General features: G+C 29.6%; 1 protein-coding gene across 1 annotated transcript in view; it reads left to right on the top strand.

Moving 5' to 3' along the window:
- Positions 1 to 14646, top strand: part of LOC107448527 (Na(+)/H(+) exchange regulatory cofactor NHE-RF1) — a 60204-nt gene extending 45558 nt beyond the window's left edge. Inside the window, exons 2-3 of the mRNA XM_016063767.4 lie at positions 9205 to 9372; positions 12921 to 14646. Coding sequence (XP_015919253.3) covers positions 9205 to 9372; positions 12921 to 13187 — 435 coding nt within the window. The 3' untranslated portion in view covers positions 13188 to 14646. The remainder of the gene's footprint in view (positions 1 to 9204; positions 9373 to 12920) is intronic.
- The last annotated feature ends 7548 nt before the right edge of the window (positions 14647 to 22194 follow it).

The following is a 22194-nucleotide window of genomic DNA, read 5'->3' as shown; positions in this document are numbered from 1 at the left end:
CTCCTCATTCAGGGAGAAACATCATTCATTACAGCTTGGATATTCATTCTCTAATTAAGATGGTTAAATTAAATTAATTTGCTCTTTTTAAAATCCGGTAACTGTTTGTTATTTCTATTTCAAAAAGAGCTATGTCTGAGGATATTTATCGACAATATCAACCTTCATCTATGAAAAGGTAGCCCGACATAGAATCGAGTTAACATGTCTTATATTCTAGTGAATTGGAATTATATTTTTGTAGTGGTAGATACACTACAGTACTCCCCCACCCGAATTATATCTGTGATAGAATTCGATGAATGGACTAGTTGAATCATTGCTGTTTTGTGAGAAGCTGGGAGAGCTGTGTTAAGTTCACTGTCGTGGTTGCTCTTGTGTTGCCATTAGCAGTCGAGTGTATGCAGGCCGACGTTGTGTGTGATTGAGACTGAGTAGCAACAGCGCGAGTAGGTGGATAATGTCGCAGTCACAAATAGCAAGTCAACTGTTCAATGTGGACAATCCATCGAAATAGGCGTGTTCACATCACGTCCGGATCACCAATGTGGGAATATTTATCGACGATGTCAACCTTCATCTATAAAAAGGTAGCCCGACGTAGAATCGAGTTAACATGTCTTATATACTAGTGAATTGGAATTGTATTTTTGTTGTGTTAGACACACTACACTGTGATTTGTAATTCAAATATCGCATTATATTTTTGAGTCTGATCACTGCTTTCATTATCACTTCATATTAAATAGAATTTATTCACTTTTTAATTCAAATGGTCTCCGACTATAAGTTGTATATAGTAAAACTTTTTTCGTTTCAACTTCAACAAAAATTTTAACCAAGTCATTTTACCTGTGTCTATTCCTTTTTTTTTCCCTACTAAAATTAGCTTTAAGGTCTCTATAAATTCTTAACGACTACCATTTCTTCGAAACCGAAACAAAGAAAAATTAATCACGCATGTCTACTACTGGTGGTATATATTGACATTTCTCTGACCTAGTCTTGGCGAGGTCTTAACCTTCGTGTCCAATACACGGATTGTAATTCCAACACAAGTTCCTTTCTATGTAAAGAATAAACAAGCTGTGTCAACTCACAATTAACTTCGCATAAAATCCTTGCTCTCCCCATAGGTTTGTCTGCATGCAATGGGATTAAATAATAGTATCTGTTATTTCAACGGTTACATTTTTGGAACTGTTTCTTTTAAAATAACATGTTATCCGTAAGTGTGCTTTTCCATGTTCTTTTGCAAAAGTTGCTAAATAAATTAAAAATTCACTATTTAAAAGACATTTCAAAGTTATCGTTTTAAACAATATTATTATAATCCTGCCATAAAGAATTGTTAGGGCTTGAGGACGAACAAATGGATTTAAATATATCATACATGGTGCGTAACGTTTTAAAAAAGTGCTTAAAGGTGCTTATTTTCGATTTTTATTTGAAAGCCCTTAAAGGTAAATTTTTTCATTGGGTGTTTTTAAAAAGTGCTTAATTTTCCCTTTTCAAAAATGAAATTTTTTTTCTATACCATGTCGATTTTCGCCACGTATTATGCAAACGCGTGCTTTTCGCAATGTTCTATTCAACGTTTTCACAATTCATTTGGACGTACCGTCGGTCCATAGCGTATGAAAGCGCCAATCATTTTACATGTTTGATGAAATACTTGCGAGTCCGCATATGCTTTTAATGAGCATTTTTTTAATGTATATAGTACTTAAAAATATTTTTTGAGTGCTTAAAAGGTGCTTATTTTTTGTTGAAAGATTTGGCTACGCACCCTGTTTAAAAATAGGGGATACTTTTTTCACACAAGTGCTTTATAATATATGATAAATCAAAATATTTGATGTTTTGTGTTTATCAGTAGTCTATTTGCAAAAACCTAATACTTACAAGCTTGTTTAAAAAAGTTTGGAAAAAAAATTAAAAAATGTTTTATAACCTTCGAAAAGTATCATTTTTGTTTTCATTACTCCAATTCTTTTGAAAGGCTTGAATATTTTTCTTCATCATAGCTTTTTAATTTAATGATCTTGATTTGTGTTTATCAGTAGTCTATTTGCAAAAACCTAATACTTACAAGCTTGTTTAAAAAAGTTTGGAAAGAAAATTAAAAAATGTTTTTATAACCTTGGAAAAGTATCATTTTTGTTTTCATTACTCCAATTCTTTTGAAAGGCTTGGATATTTTTGTTAATCATATCTTCTTAATTTAATGATCTTGATTTGTGTTTATCAGTAGTCTATTTGCAAAAACCTAATACTTACAAGCTTGTTTAAAAAAGTTTGGAAAAAAAATTAAAAAATGTTTTATAACCTTCGAAAAGTATCATTTTTGTTTTCATTACTCCAATTCTTTTGAAAGGCTTGGATATTTTTCTTAATCATAGCTTCTTAATTTAATGATCTTGATTTAAATCGGTAATTTTTTTATGAAAGAAATCGTGTGATTTAAATATGTTGTGTATTAACCAAATTTTTTTTCTTTTGGGATTCTTAATTTAAAAAATGTCCAAAAAAAATCATAAAAAATAAATGAAAAGAAGTTCAAAATAAGATTTCCAAATTGTTCAAAGGGCATGATTCTGTTATTCTAGAACGACAATTAATGTGCAACTTCAGCTCATTTTCAATGTTAACTTTATAATAATTCAACAGCTAAAAACACTCATTAAATTTATGAAAAAAAAATTTTTTTTCGAAATCGAAGCTACAAATTATTAGCAACTGTTCCTTTTAGGTATATCAGGTTTAAAAAAAGTGATTTTTTTTTTCCACGACGGATATTTGTTAGAAGTGAGTTTCATCGTTTGTTGATATCGATAGCGATTATTACTGATAAAATCGTTATCAATGGTGACTGATGAAAGCTATTGTCTTCTATGTTTAATCAAGTACTTGAGTGAGTTTGAAGCAGTCAGCTGTGATTTCTTCCTCCCCCCCCCCCTTTTTATTTCTTGACTACCGACATCATTACTGGGTTACTGACATTCCAAAAACATTCACTTCTTTTTACTGTCTTTATTTTATAACTTTATTTTATTTATTGTATTTATTTTATTTTATAAGCCACTGTGCATGATTTTATATATGTTAGGTTTACAATTTTGATTTTATAATTTTGGGTTTACAACTACTAATTTTCAACTCATTAGCCTTGCAAATTTGAACCCAATATAGAAGACAAGAAATTTGCCTTCGTGGAGGACTTTTTGGCGGAACTAACCCGCATTTGCCTTACATGGTGAGAACCTCCCACGGTTAGCCTAACTTCAAGGGGTCTCTAATCCACGTCGTTCGACAGACGAAATCCATTGATTTCGTCCATTGTAGTCCATTGATTTCGTCTACCACTAAGGATATTTTACGTCAGCACTGTGGTCGGTGCAAGCCGGGCGCTGAATTCTTATCGACCGACCATCGCAGGGATTCGAACCCGGTTCATCTCATTGGAAGGCGAACGCTCTATCACCTGAGCCATAACGGCTTCTACGCTGAATAACTTTTGATCTAATGATTGGCTCTTCACTTTCTAGGACTCAATCTTATTGGTTTGAGGAGTTGTAAACTACTGATTTTTTTTTCTTTTTCTTGTATCGCACTACTTCTACTACCCTCATGTACACACTACACTACTTCTTTTAAAAAGTAACCCTACAAACGCTTGTTCAGGGCTACTTCCTACCAGTGGATAGCTCCATTTATCAAAAAAAGTTAACTTGTTCACACAAGTCGTTTCTATCTTATTTAAAACTAGTATGTCTCTAGGTTAATTCTGTTACCAAGCCACAAATTAGACGAATAGGAAAAACAGTACACTTACAGGGGTCTGTTTAGAAAAAATTTGGATCCGTTAACGGACCCTTCACAAAATATCTTTTCATAAAAACGGACCATTCCCAAAATAATTTATCTTTTCATCGGACCCTTCACAATTTTGTTTATCTTCATTATTGTTTTGTTTATCGAATAAACTCCTTCCCGGGGGGTGGGGGGAGAAAGGCGGTTCAAGGCAAACTAAGTTTCCCCAAATTTAAATTCCAAATGTAGTATTCTAAGAAAATATTTCTACTTTTACAAACATCGTGTGCGCATTCTTAGTAATATTAAATCATAATTTTTTTTTTTTTTTTTTTGGTAAATAAATAATTTATCAATTTATATTTTTTCATAAAATTAATTAATAGCATATTATGTAAATAAAAATTAATTTCTGGCAATTTTTTAAATAAAATATTATAAATTTAAAATTTGTTTAAGTTTACTTAATGCGTGACACATTTAAAGTGATACATTACTAAGTTGTGTTATTTAAAATTTGTCAATTGAAATTTTTAAAATGTGAGTGATTTTGTTTCCATTATTCGTTCGAAATGAATATTCTGTGTTGAGCAGAATCTTGTATCTATTTGCAATTTAAGAACTTCTTAAAAAGGTTTTTAGCAATTTTTGCAATAACAGGACCCTATTTGCACAAATTCACAAAACCAAGAATTATCAATAGTTTTTTCACAATTTTACAAAAACAGGACCTTTCACAAAATGTCTGGACAAGATTTTAAGGTTATATCGTATAATGAACAAAAAGGAATTGCTTAATAATCGAATAAGTTTTCATATCAAATTATGTTCATCTCAGGCCAAATTGGAATGATTCAATAAAATCTTGTTTGTTAATCTGCGTTAATTTTCGTGAATTAACTTTTCACTGATCACTACAAAAAAAAATGAATAAATAAAAAAAGTTTCACTTTTTTATTTAATTTTTTTTGTAAATATTAATGTTACAAATTAATCTCTAAAAATTAATGGAAACAAAACGCCGAATGAATTACTAGTCGAATTTGAAGAAAAGAATTTTCTAGCAATGTACAAATTCAATGACGGCAATGTATTGTTTTATTTTAAGCTGCATTTTATCGAAGCAGATAAAATAGATAAAAATATCATTTATTGAGCTGCTGAATTATCTATTTTTTTATTTTCTTAATTATCTAGATAGTGTCTATCGCTAAATGCATAGCGATAATTTGTAAAACGTGAAATAAATTATTTCAATCTTTACTTCTGTATGCTTTTGAGTTTTATTATTAAACATTAAAAATGCTCATCATTTCACCACGTATGTTTTAAGCTCAAATATTTGCTTAATATAATTGAAATTAAATCATAATTCCGTTTGCTATCGTAATTTCGTTTTATATAACTTTTTATTTTGACGCCCAATTACGATTCAAACGCTCGTACAAAGTGTTACTAGTCACTATTTAATTCGCAAATAATTTATTATTTAAAATACTCATCATTTAAAGACTCTTTTTTTTTCTAATAACATGCACAGACGTTTGCGTAAGCTAATTCTGTAAATTTACTTGTGTTTTGTATAGCTTCAATTTTGATTCCAGGTAACAATGATTATCAAATTACGACTCAAATGTGTAAACAAAGCGTTTCGAATCACTAAATTATTAAGTAAATCATGTATTCTTAAATATATAATTATTTTCAAACAATTAATTTCAAGTTTAACATCTGTTGTATGCTTTTGGTTTCACTACACAGATCAATCCACACATAATTTAATAATGCATATTTTTAAATATCAAGCTGATCGTAAGTTAAATCTATACTCGTCAGTGCGTTTTGCATTGTTTTAATTTTGATGTCTAATAATGATTGCTAAATAGATATTCGAAAGCGTGAACAAGGCGTTACGAATTACCGTTGAATACTTATTATTTCTATTCTTTAGTATTTCCATTTCACAAAAGAGGTCTTTTTTTTCTCATTACATCTGATTATATGCTATGTTGTAACCTTGGACCCCCCCCCCCTTTATTTTTTCTGACATTTTGTATTGAAATAGGCGGAAACAATTATCCGCCTGTTGTCAATCGTCTGCATTGTCTATTAGGAAGAAATTGGTGATCGTAGGAGACGTTGGTATTTTGCAATCACGATTTTGCGACCTCGGTTGTTATATCTCTTATGTGATCAAAAACTTTAATTTTAGTTAAATTTTGGTGAAATCTGAATAAAAATTATTTATTGAAAATATAAGATTTCTGCTCTGTTTTAATATGACCTACCCCACCCTTCGATCAACAAAATCGTAGTGTCTTTTTTATTTTATTTAAGTATATAACTTTGAAACCCAAAAGATATTTACAAGGGTGCGTTAGCGTTTTTGAAATGTGCTTAAAGGTGCTTATCTTCGATTTTTGTTTTTTAAAAGCCCTTGAAGGTGCTTTTTTCATTGGGTGTTTAAAAAGTGCTTAATTTTCCCTTTTTCAAAATGAGATTTTTCCTTTACTATGTTGATTTTCGCTTCGAATTATGCGAAAAGACACAGTTCACGATGTTCTATTCAACATTTTCATAATTAATTCAACCCCAATCTATTTCGGCGTATTGTCAGTCCGTAACGTATGAAAACGCCATTATTTTTACATGATTCAAAATTTCATGATTTTTGACAATTGTCAAAAGCAATGCCAAAAGGTTTTTTTTTTTATTTTTAGTATGACGTATTAAATCGTTTTCTATTTGTTAATGTTGAGTTTTGTATAAAATGAGTCAAAAGGCACTTTTTGGCTTATATCGGACTTTTCGGGTTAGAAATCATTCTATTTCTTTAAAAAGTTTGAAAACTGTTTCTAACATCTTTTAAACCAAAGAAATTGTTTGATTTTTCGCGATCATATGCGAAATATCTATAATCGATTATTTGCTGAGCAAAACGCAAATTAGAAAACGATTTCCGAAACTGAACTTTTAAAAACTATCACATTTACAATTAAAAGTTGATAGTCGTGCGAAAAAGAAAATCATTTATATTTTAGAAACCTGAGGAAGGTATTAAAAATATAAAAACAATTTTCGACATTCATCTTAATTTAATTTTCAATAAGGTAGTCTATGAAATTATACACGAGCTTAATTTCTCCACGTGTTCCTGGCAGGGAAACGGCTTAAACAAAAAGGTTCTATTCAATTTCTCCTACGTTTTCTACAGAAAGCCTCTTTCTAGAATCCTCAATGAATTAGGAAGAGAAAAAAAAAAAAAAAAAATTCCGAAAGTCCGTGACCCGTGGTGTTCCTTCCTCAAGATCTGCATCTTGCCGGCACATTCCCAAAAAACAGGTGTTTGTTTCCCCGTGGAAAGCAGGTGAAGGCCATTCGCCGGTTGCTTCTCTTGATGAGATGTCACCAAAACGGTAAGAAATCTTGCACAAGAAGATTGCGTCGTCCCTTTTCCTGCTGCAGAAATCAATGACACAACTACGAGAGAGAAAAAATAAATAAATCCATTAATTATTTAGGATACCGTTCCCCTTTAAGCTCTCTTTATTGGTAATTTATAGTCGCCTAATAAGATTATGGTTTCGCCATAATTGATGTTTACTGCCAATTGATTGTTTGCTGTGTTGGGCTTAAGCGCTTGTGAAACTTACGTTCGTGCTACTTTATTCGTAATTGCTACCTTATAAATTATAGGTTATTGAAGTTTGCGATGAAATTCTGGTTAACTTGTAAATGTGTTGATAAAATGATTTTTTTTTAAAAAAAACAACTTTTTTCTAATGATGACTTTAGAGCTTCACACTGAACTTTATGTCACATTAAAAGAGTTCTTTAAGCCATCTAACTAATCAGGGCCGGCTTATGCATGTCGCGGCCCCTAGGCATTGCTCGTCTCGCCCCCCCCCCCTACCGTCTTCTAACTTCCTAATATATTTTTTCGCTAACACAACACTTTATTCATAATTACGCTGTTTTTTACTACATAGGTATATTATCACATTATTCAATAAAAATATTGAATCAAACGAAAAGAATATAAGTAATTAATATATGCATTTAAAAAAAATCATACAATGAGCTTAAATATTAACTCTTCTAACTTTTTTTGTTACAAAATCGTTCAAGACATCCTGAAAGTTAACCTTTTCCAATACATCATTTTCAATTGCCATTATGGCCAATGAATTTAAGCGGTTTTGAGACATAGTTGAACGAAGACAGTTTTTAATTAATTTCAATTTGGAAAAGTTTCGTTTTTCAAGCATGTTGTGTTAAAAAAGCTGCTCTTGCTGTATAGTCATCTGATTAGTCGGCGTTAAAATTACCGCGATAAAATTGCTTGCGATTATATTACTGCGTTATATATAAACTAACTACCATAATATTAATATCTAATTTGGAATGCGTTCAGAAATGTACTAAAATAGCGTCGATGTAATGTACAGAGCAAGACAATCGTCATTGAAATTTCGAATTAAATTTTTACTGTTTAAGAAACATTGTCAATTTTTTTCTCTGTAGCACAGGGCCCCTGAACGTGGCGGGGCCCCTAGGCAGTTGCCTACAGTGCCTAATGGATAAAACGGCCCTGTAACTAATAGTCTCACACTTATGTTAGTACACAGACCTCTTAGGCTTCTGTGTGCGTCCACATTTTGGGAACAGCCTTCAAAACTCATTCCTCCAGAGCGGAGATAGTATTTGATTCTCTGTTAAGTGATTTTTAATATTTCTTGTTAACACTAGAAAGACTGAAACTTAGTATAGATCTATATTGCCCAAAAGCAGTCCAAATGATTGGATTATGAAAGAATAACTAATGTGTAAAGAAATTTGCTTAAAATTAATTTTTTGTATTATTTACAGTTATATAACAAGTTATTAGTAAATATTAACAAACAAAAAAACTATATGTTGTATAAAAAGTCACAAAATTCTAAGAAATTGTGTCATTGTATACATCATTGTTTTTCTAATTGAAATTAAAAAGTAGTCAAAATGACTTCCTTGAGCAATATCTAGTGTTAAAAACTATTTCATGTAAACATGAATTAAAACTTCTTTATAACTAACTCTTCATATTTAACCAAGCCAATTTTTTTTAATTCAAAATCACTACATTTAGTTAACTACATTTGTAACTACCGGTAGTTGTAGTTAACTACAAAGAAAATGTAGTTTTTTCGACCACTGGAGTTAGCCCAATAATTCAACTAGATTAAGAAAACTAAAGACCCTTAGGAACCAGCCCTTTCGAATTTTTGGGTCCTTTATCGTTAAAGGTAGCAGCTCCGTATTTAAAATAATGCAAATTTCTACTTTAAAACTCTCTCTTTTATTTATTTATTTTGTGCACTGTACTTATATGTGTATATTTTTGTGTTACAGGAGAATAAACAGAATGGTACTACTACTGCACCTCATCCAGCAGCTAATGGTGTGACAGTGGTAGAGAAGGCAGCTATAGTGGATGAGCATGAAGTCGAAGAAGAGAGTCCAAAAATCATTGTTAATAAAACTCCAGAGAGTCCGATTATTCAGAAAACCAAAGAAGAGGTATGTTAACTCTGTCACTCCTCAAGACCCTGCCGGTTACGAAAATAAGTCAATTCCCGGGCTCGAATCGTCTACCTCCAAATGAGGTTCGAATCTGAGCGGTGGCTGGTTCATTCTGTTCCCGACTCGCACCGACCACAATGCTGACGTAATATATCCTCAATGGTACACTGATTCTGGGTTATAATCCCTTCGCCTCTGAGCTAACCGTGGGAGGTTCTCGTGGTTTTTCTCGCCAATGCAAATCTGGCTCAATTCCATCAAAAAGTCCTCCTTGAAGGTTAGTTCGACCCCATGATTGATCCAGGAGTTCCCTTATCTGCTGGGTTGAGTTCAAAATTAAAAGGTACGGAGTTGAGCGTTGATAGTCCTAAACTCAGGGCTGGATCAACTGTTCAACGCCGGGTATAAAATGAAATAAAATAGGAGTATGGGGTTGGTCGTTTTGCATTAGTTTAGGTAGAGAGAATCTCGCTATTTCGTCAATTCTGCCTAATTTCAAGTTTTTCCGTCGGGAGAAATTCTCGTGATGGCTGGTCAGTATATATTATGAGGATTGAGAGTTGCAGTTAAGCGAGCCATACTTAGCATACAATTATAAATCTTATTTAATTTAATCTTCCTAGTTTTACATGGTGCGTAGCTTTTCTTAAAGGTGCTTATTTTCGATTTTTGTTTTTTTTTAAAGCCCATAAAGCTGCTTTTTTCATGGGGTGTTTTTAAAAAGTGCTTAATTTTCCCTTTTCGAAAATGAAATTTTTTTCCTTACTATGTCGGATTTTCGCCACCTATTTTGCAAAGCGTGCTTTTCACATTGTTCTATCCAACATTTTCCCAATTCATTCAAGCACAATCCATTTCGGCGAACTGTCGGTCCATAGCGTATGAAAGCGCCAATCATTTTACATGTTTGATGAAATACTTGCGAGTCTGCATGTGCTGCATGTATCTACTGAGCTAGTTGCAACTCTGCTGCATTTTGCAAGATATCCTCCATTTCAGCCTTCATTTTCCACCTGCTGATATCGAACCGAAAAATATCTTGATCTTTTTATGGTGGCTAATCAGGGGTCTGTTTAGAAGAAATTTGGGTCCGTTAACAGACCCTTCACAAAATATCTTTTCATGAAAACGGAACCATAACAAAATATTTTAACTTAAAATTGGACCCTTCACAAAGTAATTTATCGTTTTCGGACCCTTTATAAATTTGTTTATCTTCATTATTGTTTTGTTAATCGAATAAACCCATTCCTGGGGGGGGGGAGAAGAAAGATGGTTCCAGACAACTAAATTTCCCTAAGTTTAAATTCCAAATGTAGTATTCTAAGAAAATATTTCTACTTTTACAAACATCGTGTGCGCATTCTTATTAATATTAAATCATAATTTCTTTTTGTAAATAAATAATTCATCAATTTATATTTATTCATAAAACTAATTAATTGAATATTATGTAAATAAAAATTTAAATATTATAAATTTAGGAATTGTTTAAATTTACTCAATGCGTAACACGTTAAAAGTGATACATTACTAACTTGTGTTATTTGAAATTATTAAAAATGTGAGTAATTTTATTTCCATTGATCGTCCGAAACAGGGTTCGTTGATTTAAATCAGCTTGATTTAAATCACGATTTAAATCATGATTAAAATCAAATGATTTTTTTAAAAAAACCATTGATTTAAATCAACTGATTTTTATATATATATATTATATTGATTTTAAAAGTTAAAAAACAGTGCTTTAAATTATTGATACTTTTATTATTTTCTTTTCTCAGTTTTAAAATTTATTTTAAATAAATTGCTGCATTAATTAATTTTAGTTAACGAAATTACTTTCTTTCTTGGAGTGTGTTAAACACATTTAAAATTACATGTTTAAAAATCTTTTGATTCTTAACATTGAAAGCACAGATTAAAGTAAATATTTAATGCTGTCTTAATATAGACTTGCATAGCTGTAGAAAGTAAATAAACATGCTTTTTTTTTTCAGAAATCAAATGTTAATTAAAATTCTACCTTTTGATTAAAAAAGCATGAAATTCAAATCTACATCATAATTTATTGATGGAAATTTCTATATTTCTAAAGCTTGAGGTTATATTAAAAAGAAATTACCTTAATATGCCAAAAATAGAAAGAAAAAAAAAAGCTGAGTTCAGATATTTTAATTCTGATATAGTGTCATTCTTCCCTATCAAAGTCTATTTGAAGCAGCAGGGCTATTAACTGGTTTTTATTTTTCTTCTCATAATATGTTTACGGTATCTTTGAAATGATCAGATTTTCTTTTGTGAAAAAAAATTCCAATGAGTACATAGATTTTTTTAAAAATGTTTTTTAGCTTAACTTATGTATTTTGATAAAGGATTAAAAATGAATATTTTAACATAAAAATATATAGATTGAATATTTATTTTTTGATGAATAACAACATTTATAAACACAATCTGTTGCATTTATTTTGCCATTTTATAAATCATGAGAGAAAAAAAGAGATCACAATTTTAAATTAAAATTATACTGTGCTAATTGAAACTTTGTGTTATTAGTTAAAGTAGTATTCTTTAAATTATCTATTTTATCTTGTCTTTTAATTTCAATCATGCCTTTGTATCAAAATGGTCGCTATGCATTATAATGAAAAATTATTTTAGTAAGTTAGAGCTTCTAAAATATTGTTATAATATAGTTTTAATATTAATTTAATTTTGATTAAACATTTATAAAGTTTTTTTGATCATAAATTAAAGCTCTTATAGTGCATTTAAATAAAAATCAAAAAAATCTGATTTAAATAAAAAAAAATCCGATTTAAATCAAAATAATCCGATTTTTTTGATTTTTTTTAAAAAAATCAAAAAAATCACGAACCCTGGTCCGAAATGAATATTCTGTGTTGAGCAGTATGGGCTAAATACCAAATATTTGTGTGTTGCATCTCTAATTTAGTAGCAGCAATCGTTGAGCAGAACCTTGTATCTATTTACAATTTAAAAACTTCTTGAAAAGGTTTTTAGCAATTTTTGCAATAACAGAACCCTATTTACACAAATTCACAAAAGTAGGACCCTGGTTGAAAGAATGTGACTTAACGCTTATTTTATATTCACAAATTATGAGTAGTTTTTCCAAAAACAGGACCTTTCACAAAATGTCTGGGCAGACCCCTGCTAATATAATCAAGAAAAGAGTTCTTTGTCAGAAACTAGTCATTTTATCTTGATCTTGTAAAGTCTTTGAAAATTATTTTGCATTTTTTAAATGTATATAGTGCTTAAAAATATTTTTTGTTGAAAGATTTGGTTACGCACCCTATTTTAGATTATAAAAATCCGAATTTTTGACTTCAACCGGTCAAATTATGTTTGAGAGATGTAAAAATATGACTTTGTGAGAATGCAAAAAGAGAAAGTGTCCATTACAATTTAATGTATTTTATTACGTTTTTTTTTCTTCTTTTTTTTTCTGGATCTTTATTGTGAAATAAACTGTTCAGTATAAAACACACTCATGAATATTTTTATTCGATATTTAGGTTCACAATTCTCGAAGTTCCACGCCAATGGACAGCAATGCTTCCATACCAGATTCCCCACACTCGACCAAGAGTTCTCGTAGCACCAATAGTGTTGGAGGTAACAGCAATCAGAATGGCCCATTAGGTCAATTAGAGGATGGAGTCTTGAACCTCAACATGAGTGCATCAGAGATGCGCCAAATGCTTGCCAACCGGAGGAAAAAGGACCCCAAAAAAGAGCCTATGGATATCAGACAAAAATATGAGATTATACAACAAATGTAAAAACTTTGGGATTAATTTTTTTTTTTTTTTAAATATTGCATTTTGCTTTGCACTATGCAGTTTAGGAAATGATTGTTTTAGAATGTTGATTGCAAGAGGGTGCAGTGCAAAATGCATCTTAATCCAGATATCTAAGTTTAAACTTTTGCTTTCATTTTTTTAAATTATTGTTATTAGCATTCTGGTATTGTCATATAAAATCGAATGTATCTTTTGCTCATGTGGTACGATTATCAAATTGTTTGGTTCGTTGAAAATATAACTTTTTATTTTTAAATCCTGAAATTTTTAATAAATTATTTAATTTACCTTTTTATGTTAGTTTCAAGCTCATTATGAGCATTATGTTAGTTTATGACATATGTTGCTGTTATCATTAGAAATCTTTAAGTTTAACTTCTTATAATTAATTTCAATCTTTATTTTTACTTCTTTTCAATCCTTATCTTGTAAAAAGTGTTTCAAGCTCATGTGATGCTGGTATCATTAAAAATCCTTAAATAGACCGTATTAGAGTTTTCAATCTTTATTTATTTTAATCTTTAGAGTGAAAAATTAGTTTTAACTAATTAAACTAATTAATGTAAAACTAATTAAACTAAATATTACCATTAAAAATCATTAAATCAAATATTTTATCTATCTTCCTATTCAAACTCATATGAAGCTGTTATTAAAAAAAATTATAAGCGTTGAATTTTTAAGTACTTTTTTAGTAAGCTCTTATTGATGAATAATTTCATTCAAAATTTTTAATGGCCTTAAAAAAAATTGCATTCATAAAGTAAATCTTACATGATTAAATTTTATCTCTAAAATTAATCTTAACATTTTAAAATGATTGTTCAACTGTTTTCGATTTTGAAAAATGTGCAGAAGTCATGAATGTTATTCATAAAACGTCATATAAATCCTGATCCTAAATTCAAATATTTTTTTTTAAAAAAATGAAATTCACTGCTCACTATTTAATTGTTCTCTACAGATTTTCATTTCCTAAATGTTTTCCTATTTTCTTACTGGTTGATTTAATTAAAACGCAGTTAATGTCAGTCATAAATAAAAATTATTAGAAATGATATTTATGAAAGCAAAACTTCAAATTTAGTTTCTCTGTTTTTGTATATCATATTAAATTTTTTATTTGTTAAAACTTACCTATGCCAACAAATTAGTTTAAAGAAGCGTAGCTTTAATTTTAAAGCTTTTCACTTGTAAATATATACTGTGTTATTCTTTGCTACACTTCAAGATAGCGTTAACAATTAAAGAATTTATAATCGGCGTGTTCTGTTACGCCAAAGTCGCCAATCGATTTAGCCTTAGAAATGTTAACAACCGTTAAACTGCCCATTTTTTTCGAACAAATCAGTTCACAGTTTCCGTGCTGCATAACGATTCTTTATTTAATTATATTTCTATTATGAATTTCTTGAATATTTCTGCCAGAAAAACTATACTGTAACAGAAGACATTAAAATTTTAACAAATTCTTGATTCATCAATCTGCTTAAAAATCTCACCAGATTCTAATTTCACAATTGAATTTAAATGAATTTTCTCTGCAATGAAATTGTTGCAATAAAATTTTCTGTCGAATCGACACTAGAAAATATTTTCGATTAAAAATAGCACTGCTCAAATTACGTAATATATTGCGTAATATTACATAATATATTACGTAAGAAATGTAATAATGTCAAACATATTACATTGCTTGAGAGAGGGGGGGGTTGGAAATCGCTTAATTTTGTTCACAAGGGGGGGACAGGAACTATTAGAGTGTTGAAATATTGGCAGGACTCATATATTTTTAAAGTATTTTACATAACACTAACATAGCTGCCAACACTACTGAATTTTGCCAGTTTCTCCTGGTTTTTGAAAATTTCCTAAAAGTAAGTTTTTTATAAATTTAAAAAAAAAAAAAAAAAAAAAAAAAAAAAAAAACGAATTTAAATAGAATTTTTGCACAGATTATTGCTTGCTTAAATATTTAAATATGTGATACTAATACATAATGAAGCTAGTCTCATTTGTAAAAATCAGTTTAAAAAAAAAAAATTAAGTCTGTTTTTATGCAGAACTGCCTTTTTAATTTAATTTTAAAAAAAATCTTTTAATTATCTTTGATGAGTTAAATGCCTATTACTATTCGAAATTATTAGTAAACATAATGCATAACATTTCATGTTCGTTTAATGTTAATTATAACTGGATAATATTGCAGTTTTTCTGTTTTGATGAATTTAAAATTTCCTATGTCTTAAAACATTTATGCACTAATTTTTTTTCCTTCCGGAAACTGTTCAAAGAAGCTAGGCAAAAAAAAAGGGAAATCTAAACTCTCTTAAGGTTAAAACCGATTGAATGATCTATTTAAATACGGCAACGGATTAAACCGCTTAAACAATATGGAGCGCACTCCTTAGGCTCCTATGTTGGAAAAAAAAGAAAAATGCTAAATTATGTTTGTATAATTTTATGAAAACAGTTGGTGATGGTGAGTTTGAATTACCAGTTATTTTATTAAAGTTTTTCCATATTTTAAATGAAAATTAGGTTGTTGAAATCAATTGGCGAAATTAAAACTTTTTTTGTTTTTAGAACTTTATTAATCTAGTGGTACGTATGTTGTATGTATATGTTATTCAGTGTATGCTTTAATGTTATTCTTTGAAAAATGTAGGTGTTCCCCTGCTACCATTAGGGAAATGGGAACGCTATTTTGTTTAAATTTATTGCCTTTTTTTTATTATTATTATATAGTAAGGCTGAATGACGTCGGTATGTCCGGTATTTTATTTTTTAAAAATGTATACTTTTTGTTGCTGATCATATATTCTATGAATATATATGCAAACTTTGTAAACTCACAGGGTCACAAAAACAAAGTTTGTTAAGTGAATTGTTTTATTTTTCATATTCTTTTTTTTTTTAAGTATAAATTTACTAAAGATAATTTTTAATTTCACCAGTGTTTTTTATTATTACTACTATTTCTTTTAGAGTTAATTTCAGTATATACACTCAAAAAAAAAAATTTTTTTTATTGCAGTATGTGTTTGTTTGAATTTGATTTATTGAAGCCAAAGTTTTTCTATGCTTGGCCTGTTAATTTACTGAGTAACAAATTAATTGAATGGGTATTTCATTATTATTACAAATTTATATTAATGTTTTGGGATTTATTGTAAATTTTTGTCGTGTAAAGGTTTCTTTATATATTTTTTTTGCATATTCTTTTTAAATTAAATATAATTTTTATTTAATTATTTGGTCAAAATTACTTTTTAACACCTTTATTATGAATTTAGGCTATTTTGTTAAAACTTTATATTTTTATTTTCTGTGCGAATTAATAAAAAAAATGTATATTTTTAATAACGATAGACTTTTACTTCTAAATTGAAACTGAGAATAAATTAAAAGTAAGCTAGAATTATTTGAAATAATCATTCATTGCAGAATTGCCCTTTGTGAGGCCTTAAAAATGAAATATTTTGTTACCGAATTTTTTTAATTAGATTATCAATATTTTCTGCTCATAAACCAATAAATTTTTATATAATAAAATGTTATAACACAATATTTTGAGAATCATATATATATATGCTGTCATTGGTATTTTGAAACCGTCACATATCATTGTAACAAAGTGCCTTATATTTTGATAGTGATGAAAGCTATTATATTTTAAGTGTGTTTTTTAAGAAAAATCACAATTTTTCTAATTTGGTGATGAAATAAGTTGACACGTGAAATTGTTCCAGCAATATTTTATAATGTTAGGGTCCAAATATATTTTTTAATGTCTTGTCTCTTGTTGGAAAAGTTGTGCTGGTAGCCATTTCGGCTATTTTGTTTTGAATGTGTGAAATAAAGTTATGTTCTTGAAATATTTTTACTCTTTAAGTTGTTGTTTTTTATATGGCCTCTTGTTATTGAACTATCTTTTATTATCTGATAAGGTGAACTGAAAAGAAGATAAATATTTTAGTTTCGGAACGCTGCTCATAATAAAAATAAAAACGACATAATTTTTTTTTTTTAAGTGTGAAAAACAGTTTATGTTAAGATTGACATATTAAAATAAGTATGCTACATAGTGCGTAGCGTTTTTAAAAAGTGCTTAAAGGTGCTTATTTTCAATTTTTGTTATTTACAAGAGTGCTTTTTTTCATTGGGTGTTTTTAAAAAGTGCATATTTTTCCTTTTTCAAAAATTAGATATTTTTTTCGTTACCATGTCGATTTTCGCCACGTATTAAGCAATAGCGTGCATGCAATTGCCTACGCATCCTGCAAGAACTAAAATTTTATCTTATAAAGTTTTTTTCAGTAATGCGATATATTGTCCCAATGGTAAGTACGATTGAGACAATATATCCCACAAAACAAAATTTCTAAATCTGATACTAAATAGGTGTAATTATTACTAATAATTTAGGCATGGTGTGTAGCGTTTTTAAAAAGTGCTTAAAGGTGCTTTTTTTTCTATTTTTTTTTTAAAAGTACTTGAAGTTGCTTTTTTTCATTGGGTTGGGTGTTTTTAAAAAGTGCTTAATTTGCCCTTTTTTTTAGTATGTCGATTTTCGTCACATATTATGCTAAAAGCATGATTTTCAAATTGTTCTATTCAACATTTTCGCAATTAATTCAACCACAATCCTTTTCAGCTCACCGTCGGTCCGTAGCGTATGAAAGCGCTAATTATTTTACATGTTTGATGTAATACTTGCGAGTCCGCATCTGCGTCTACTGAGCTGGGTACGGTGTGGTTCTTGCACTCTCATGTGCAGCAACTCTGCTGCATTTTGCAAGATATTCCCCATTTCAGGCTTTATTTTCCACCCTCTGAATTCGAACCGAAAAATATCTCTTGATCTTTTTATGGTGGCTTATATAGACAAGAAAAGAGTCCTTTGTCGAAAACTAGTTATTTTATCATGATCATGTAAAGTCTGAAAATTATTTTGCATTTTGTTAATGTACATAGTGCTTAAAAAGTACTTAAAGGGCGCTTATTTTTTATTGAAAGATTTGCATACGCTTCCTGAAAGGGAAAAAGTAATAATAGCAATATACTATTAAATTAATTTCTAAACATTGCTTTAACTGAAAGAGATTATATCTATTAAATAGGTAATATAAATATCTAATAAATAGATATTTTTTCTATGATTCTTGTATTTATATTAAAATTAAATAATTATAATATTTAGTATTTTAGACAGCTGCAAACAAGTATGCGTTAACTCTATGAGGCAATATATTTTTTGAAATCATTGCTTTTACTTCATGTGAAAAATTTAAAACGTTAATATATCTGAAAACAGCACTTTTCACTTTTAATGGGATTCTGTTTTTAAAAATGGTCTTTGCGGTTGCAACTTTTTTGAATTGTTTCATTTATGTTTTGTAACAATACTTTTTTAAAACATATATAAATCACACTATTATTAATAATGCATAATTCCTCTTTCAACAATGCACTCAATTACATTGTTTAAAAGAGTAATTATTACAACTTTAGTGTTGAGTGTCATTTGTAAAGTTATCTTTAAAGAGAGAAAGACATCTTGTTTTAAGAAATTTTGCAAATTTTTATCATGAGAGTGTTTGAACGAGTTCGGCGTTTTTTCGGGTATTTTTGTTGCTGTTGTGAAAGTAATTATGACGAAGAGGAGGCGTGGTTAACATGGACGTCGATGGATTCTGAGTGGTTCCCAACTGATATGAGTGAAATTTAAACTTCTTTGTGAGTAATGACTTAAAAACAATGACATGTTAGCAGATGTACTCTGGACTTTTGAGAGTCACTGCAAGGACTGAAAAATCCACATTTCCCAGTGGTAAAAGACAAAAAAATCCACATTTCCCGGTGGTAAAGGACAAAAAAAAAATCCACATTTCCCGGTGGTAATAGAAACTTATAATTGTCTCTTAGAGGTTGAAGTGAAAAAAAACATTTTAATGATTTAAAACAATGACGTAAGCAGATGTACTCTGGACTTATGAGAGTCACTGCAAGGACTAAAAAATCCACATTTCCCGGTGGTAAAAGACTAAAAAATCCACAATTCCCGGTGGTAAAGGACAAAAAAATCCACATTTCCCGGTGGTAAAAGACAAAACAATCCACATTTCCCGGTGGTAAATTACTAAAAAATCCACATTTCCGGTGGTAAAGGTCAAAAAAAATCCACATTTCTCGGTGGTAAAGGACTAAAAAATCCACATTTCTCGGTGGTAAATTACTAAAAAATCCACATTTCCGGTGGTAAAGGACAAAAAAAATCCACATTTCCCGGTGGTAAAGGACTAAAAAATCCACATTTCCCGGTGGTAATAGAAACTTATAATAGTCTCTTAGAGGCTGAAGTGAAAAAACATAATAACTTGATACAATGACATGTAAGCAGATGTACTCTGGACTTATGAGAGACATTGCAAGGACTAAAATTATTATGGCTTGAAGATCTGCGGAAATTCACTCTACATCTCGATCTGCAACGAAAAACGGAAGTGTTTTCTACCGAGCATGACAACCTGAGAGAACATTTAAAAAATGCCTTTCTGGTTGTTGTTCCTGAAAAAGTTTCCCAAAATGATTTTGAAAATGAGTATTGCGAAGAGTTAACTCGAACTGAAATACTTTGATTTAATTGTTCTGTATTATATCAGAGCTAAACTTTGTGCTATTGCTTTTTGTTCATAACCATTGAAATTCTAAATTTTGTAAATAAAAATTTTTGGCTAATTGTTTGATTTGACTCATTTTTTTTATTGTTATTTATTTTTCAGTGATAAAGTATTTAGCTGAAGCAGATTGACTTTTCAAGTTAAGCAGAGTGCGTAGCTTTTTTAAAAAGTGCTTAAGGGTGATTATTTTCGTTTTTTAAAGGCCCTTAAAGGTGGTTTTTTCCATGTGTGTTTTTAAAAAGTGCTTCATTTTCCCTTTTCCGAAATGTGATATTTTTCTTTACCATGTTGATTATCGCCACAAATTATGCAAAAAAGATTATTGTCCTATTCAACGTTTTCACGGTTTATTCAACCCCAATCTATTTCGGCGTACCGTCGGTCTGTAGTGTATGAAAACACCATTTGTTGTACATGTTTGATGAAATACTTGCGTATACTGAGCTGGATTCAGTGGATAAGATTTTTGTCTCTCATGTGCAACTCTGCTGTATTTTGCAAGAGATTCTAAATTTCAGACTTCATTTTCCGCCCTGTAATGTAATAGAATCGAAAAGTCTCTCGAATTTTTGCTAATTACTGGGCCCAACTAAACATTGTTAATTTTTTTTCTCTATTAGCGATAAAAAATTTCATTTCTCTTGTTAATTTCATCGTTAACGCGCCATCATCTTCTTCAATGGCAAGCAAATAAAACCATCAATTGTCAAAAACTTGCCAACCCTGTCTAATTCTGATATTTTTTCAAAGTGCTTAAAAATATTTTTTGAGTGCTTAAAAGGGGCTTATTTTTTGTTGAAAAATTTAGCTACGCGCCCTGTTAGATCATCCGATTTCTCATACGCATCAATGAAATTAAAAGGTTTTAGAGGTTTGAGAGATAGTCAGTAAATTACAAACGAAAAATGCCAAAAGCTGTAGCAATAGATCTATAACTTTGACCTACTGACTGCGTTATTATATGCAATGATTTAGAGAATTTCCTAAGCATAACTTAAAATATTTATGGAAATATAGAAATTTTTCATTTTAAAAAAACCTAATTTTTTTGTCTTGTTTTATTTCTGCTTTAACTTTTACACTACTTATCAAAATTTATTGAACAATTTAAAATTATTGCTTTAAAATTTAAAAATATTTCGTTTAAATATGCGCAAGATGTGAGTAATTAATGTATAGCTTTGAAAATGCGCACGCGCGGGGAAAATTAAAAAAATATATTTCCTTGATTTTGCAGAGAATCGTATTTCGCAAGTAATATAAAAACTCCTATTTGAATATACTAAACTTAAGAAGTTTCAAGTAATTTTCTAATTATTTTTCGTACTTTTTTTAAAAGAAAGTTCAAAATAATAAAGGGTTTGAGCACAGTTGTTCCCGATGAATGACAGGACACGACGCAACCACTTGTTGCGACGCACGCATGACCTATTGCGTACACAAAAAAATAGCCCTTACTTAAAAAAAAAAGCCCTCTTGTATAAAGTGAAAACCATCTTAATAATAAATTTAGAACATTTACATAGTTAGGAATTAAAAAATAAATATAATAAAAACACATTAATTTAAACTCCATTTAATTCTTATCATAAATAGAATTAATATATTGCCGGCTATATGAATCCTTAAAATTCCTTAGGTCTAAAATCCTCGACTTATTGCACAAAAGTTAATATGAAATTAAAAAGGCAAAATTTCGTAAAATCTACTTGATATTTTTTTCTTTTTCAAGTTGGCAATGCGATCATAAGAGAATAGAACATGTTATTTCTCCTTTATTTCGCAGTTAACAGTTAAGTCTAGAAATTAAGGAACAGTTTTATTCTTTGAAAATCATCCGATGGCATTTAAATAAATGTCCTTGACGATAAATTAACGCCGAAAGTAAATAAATACATTAATAAATGACTGCCTTATCTGTAAAATGTGTTGATTTATCTAACAGATAGTTGCAAATTACAGCGAAGGACACTTTTTTTTGCTACAAAACAGTGTTATATTTATTACTGGAGATTTTAAAAGCCGATAACATAGAGCATTTAAAAACTCGGTTTTTACTTTTTAATATAAGATAATATGCAGATAAATGTTCGGTATAAATTATTTCATTGTGATTTATGCGGAAATAAATTGTTTCATTGTTCTAAACGTTCAGACAAAATATGAATCCAATTAACTCGTTTCTCTGTACGGCTGGAGATTTGATTATTGCTCTTGAACATACCGCTAAATAAACTGATAAAAAACAAAAATTATGTACGTAAGACATTGTAAATGACCGAAAATCAAGAGAATGTCGAATG

This window comes from Parasteatoda tepidariorum, chromosome 5, assembly GCF_982258835.1.
Source record: "Parasteatoda tepidariorum strain Cologne lab strain chromosome 5, Ptep-v5.0, whole genome shotgun sequence".
Taxonomy (NCBI): Eukaryota; Metazoa; Arthropoda; class Arachnida; order Araneae; family Theridiidae; genus Parasteatoda; species Parasteatoda tepidariorum.
This window is presented reverse-complemented; position numbering and strand designations above follow the sequence as displayed.